General features: G+C 41.1%; 1 protein-coding gene across 1 annotated transcript in view; it reads right to left on the bottom strand.

The window, feature by feature from the left end:
* The window catches only part of LOC140364643 (Golgi reassembly-stacking protein 1-like), a 5,092-nt gene extending 1,489 nt beyond the window's left edge, over positions 1 to 3,603 (bottom strand). Inside the window, exons 1-7 of the mRNA XM_072450896.1 lie at positions 3,394 to 3,603; positions 2,822 to 2,902; positions 1,561 to 1,764; positions 1,389 to 1,475; positions 1,190 to 1,320; positions 964 to 1,105; positions 802 to 889 (exon numbers count right to left, since the gene is read on the bottom strand). Coding sequence (XP_072306997.1) covers positions 802 to 889; positions 964 to 1,105; positions 1,190 to 1,320; positions 1,389 to 1,475; positions 1,561 to 1,764; positions 2,822 to 2,902; positions 3,394 to 3,459 — 799 coding nt within the window. The 5' untranslated portion in view covers positions 3,460 to 3,603. The remainder of the gene's footprint in view (positions 1 to 801; positions 890 to 963; positions 1,106 to 1,189; positions 1,321 to 1,388; positions 1,476 to 1,560; positions 1,765 to 2,821; positions 2,903 to 3,393) is intronic.

Genomic DNA, 3,603 nt, shown 5'->3' with positions numbered 1-3,603 from the left:
GAAGGACAAAACATTTCTCTTGAATGACTGATTTTCACATTGTCCAGGACGGTTTTCTTTCTTTCTTCTTTTCTATTTTTGAAACACGTCCTCTTCAGTTTTCTTTTAGAAGTGAGTGATGTACCAGTGCTAATATTTGTATCAGTGATATATCAGGAGAATGGCTTTATATATCTGTGTTTTGAGCGAGGAATACTCACAAAAATGAAAATCACACAACTTTTTGGGTGTATCCCGAAAACAATAGTCAGACAATATGATGTCAATCCAACAGGAATTTGAAAATATGTCTTTCAAAGTGTTAGTTGAGGTTTGATTATCAGACACATGTGAAATGTCTGTAAAATGAATCACAACAGTACAGAAATGTCACCTTATACCTTTAAAGTTTACGACATTTCTTTTTAATTTTTAGTTTGTTTTTGTAGCTTTTTTTTTCAATCAAACATTTTATTCAATATTCAAATTTTTTGCATATCTTCAAACACATTTTATTCTATTCAATACATTCTATATATTGCCCATCTCTTAACTGTATCATTAACACTGATACTCGACAGTTCTTTTTCTTATATCTAATAAAAATAGAAGATCAATACAGCTAAAGAGACGATCAAATTATATTATATCTCATCAAATACATTATCTGTATATTTCTTTACAATAGGAAATCGTTTATTTGTGAACCACCACAGCACAACAAATATCATTATCAGCAGAGTAATATCCATATCAGATCTCAGTACCTATCTATATTTACTCTTTATGACCTTCAAGCAAAAGCCACAATGTTTATCTCACCAGAAGTTGTGTTTGGATTCGTTGGAAGAGGTAGATTCAGGTCTTCTTTAATCTGGTTCAGATCCATTTCGCTGACATCAGAAGGCACCTGCAATGATAGTTAACGCATCCTTCTTACCTCCGATAGCGGCTGATGTTTGTAAAAGATGGGATCATACTCACTGCAGGTTTGTGATGGTGAGAAACAGGCTCTGGATCCTCTGTGACAGACTTCTGCAGAAGGTGCTCTTCCTCCTCCGGCTTTGGTAGAACTGGCTGAGTTGGGATCCGGTGCAAATAGCCATAGCCAATACCACAACCTAAGCTAGTAGATATGACACGTGATTAGATACAAATGTACTGTCAGTATTGTGGCGGGATGAATATTGTAATTGACATAAATGCATACCTGCCCTCTCCTCCCCACGCACCGTTTGGCGTCACCACTACTTCTCTGCACTGCTCACTCTGAACGTTGTATATAAGCAGTTTCAGAGGTTTTCCTTCACTCGCTTCGATCAAAGAGTAGAAGTCCTCGGACTGTAAGCGTAATTAACACTGTTTTTGATGCATTTTTTAATGAACAAAAATGAGATGAAGAAGCTAACCTCTTGCAGCACCTGGTCCGCTCCCACAATATAGTCGTCAAAGGCAACAAGGCCAGCCAAGGCAGCAGGTGAATTATCTTCCACATCCTGCAAACGTATGTCACCATTTGTCTCCATGGGTAGATTGTGCAGAATAAATGTAAATGTGTGTAAATGTGTTTGGACGTCTTACCAGGACATGCCACACGTTCTCGTTGGCCCCTTCGAAGCAGCAGAAGCGGACGCTGGCGCCCAGCAGACCCTGCCCGCCCCACATGTTGCTGGGCGTCACCTCCAGCTCTCTCACACGCTGCGTTTTGGAGTTGTACACTTCGAATTTGACGGCTCTTTCCACGTTGGCCCTTAGTAGATCTTTAAATAAATCGCTTTCTTTGTTCTAAAAAAGAGAACAATGGCAGTGAATAGCAAACACATGGATTGAACTGTGGAGCGGCAGTGGCTCTGGTGCAGACTGTCACCCACCTCGCCTAATGTGAATGTGGGGTGTGTGTTTGTGTGCAAATGTGTGTGATGGTGGAGCTCAGAATGAATAATGCACAAAGTCTTAAAGTTAGTCAGTCAGCATAAGGAAAGAGAGTACACAGCTGTCCAAAAAAAGTGACTACTCAGATTCAACTAAGCAAGTTGTAGGTGGAGCCTCCTACTGGATAACAGCTGCATGGGCGATGATCTTTCAGCTGCGACACGGTATTTAAACCCAACTGATGCAGTGAGCAGCTTCTCATTTCTGAAACATGTGGAAAGATAAATCCCGTGGTCATAGAAAAGATGTTGATATGTTTGAGAAGGGTCAAGTCATTGGCATCGAGCAGAGAAAACATCTGAGGAGAAGCAGAAACTAATGTACTGCAGATCTGAACCCCAGTGACAGTGTTTGGGACGAGCTGGAGAAGGCTTTGTGCAGTGGTCACTCTCACATCATCAATACAAGATCAACTGGTGAAAAATAATGCAACACTGGATGGAATTAAATGTTTTAATATTGCAGAAGCTTATTGAAACTATGCCACAGAGAATGTTTGCTGTAATCAAGGGTAATCTGGTCCTACCATGTGCCCCTTTCTTACTGTGGCAACTTTTTTTTTTTGGACAGGCAGAGTATCATACTACAATAGTACTTGCACTTTTGAACACTATCAACATTGCATTACAATATTGAGCATTTTCTAAGACTATGTACATTTTTAATTTTAGTTTAATACACCTTAATTATGAGGACTAGTGTTGTGTGACAATGTTATTGAATATATATAGCAGTTAAATAATTACACTTGTATACAGTATTAGCACATCTGAGACAGGAAATTGTGTCCTCCTTTTGCCTACTGATTTGATTACCTTCGGCCTATTATATCAGATACTGGGTGATAGAATACTGCCTATAGGCCTATGGTGTTATATGATAAAAGGTTAGATTCCTCCATCCCACTCACCAGTCTAGTGTTGCCAATGGAAAGAATGAAGTCAAAGAAAGGCTCCAGACCAGCCTTAAGAGCAGGGGAATCCTGTTGCACCTGGAAGAACATGATCCACTTCAAAAACAGGTTTGTTTGGATCAGGAGCGGGGAATATGAACAATGTCGCCCCTCTGCGGTCAAACACGGAATTACACACAGAACCCGGATCCTTGAGTCTGTATCCTGCTCTGCGCTCTTCCTTTGTGTTAATACATAAACAGTTTCAACAACATTACATAACAATGAGCATAAAACTTGTTTCCCAACTATAAAGCATGATACATCCAAGCGACGCGCGGTTTTAACAGTGAAAACGCCAAATGCCACCTCATCACATGTCGAATTTTGTTACAAGAGAGCAGGAATTCCACGCATTTGAATATGTTTAAATGTTGCAAGGTCTTATTATTATTAACACGACATGAAGTGCGTCTAATACGACAGCACTGCACCGGTTGTTACGCTGTAAAAACGCCCATGAACACGACCACGGGACGTTACGCACGATCCGGGTGCGGACGTTCTCATCCTGACCTTATCAAACTCACCCCGTGGACGTGGTAGCCGCAGTTTGACCCCGAGTCCAGCAGAAACGAGCTTTGTGAGAGCCCCATGGTCCTACACTGTTACAACAGAAGCAGCGAGACGTGTCCGAGGTAGTGTTTTGCAGCAGGCATCACTGGTGTGTGCGGCTTTTGTGACTCCACGTAGCGCCACAAGGAGAAAGTCGCTGTCAAAAGCAGAATCTAAGACCTGAG

Source organism: Eucyclogobius newberryi, unplaced genomic scaffold (genome assembly GCF_026437365.1).
Source record: "Eucyclogobius newberryi isolate DKJ021-1_F unplaced genomic scaffold, fEucNew1.0.hap1 SCAF_18, whole genome shotgun sequence".
Taxonomy (NCBI): Eukaryota; Metazoa; Chordata; class Actinopteri; order Gobiiformes; family Gobiidae; genus Eucyclogobius; species Eucyclogobius newberryi.
Note: the sequence above shows the minus strand (reverse complement) of the source record. Positions and strands in the feature narration are given on the sequence as shown.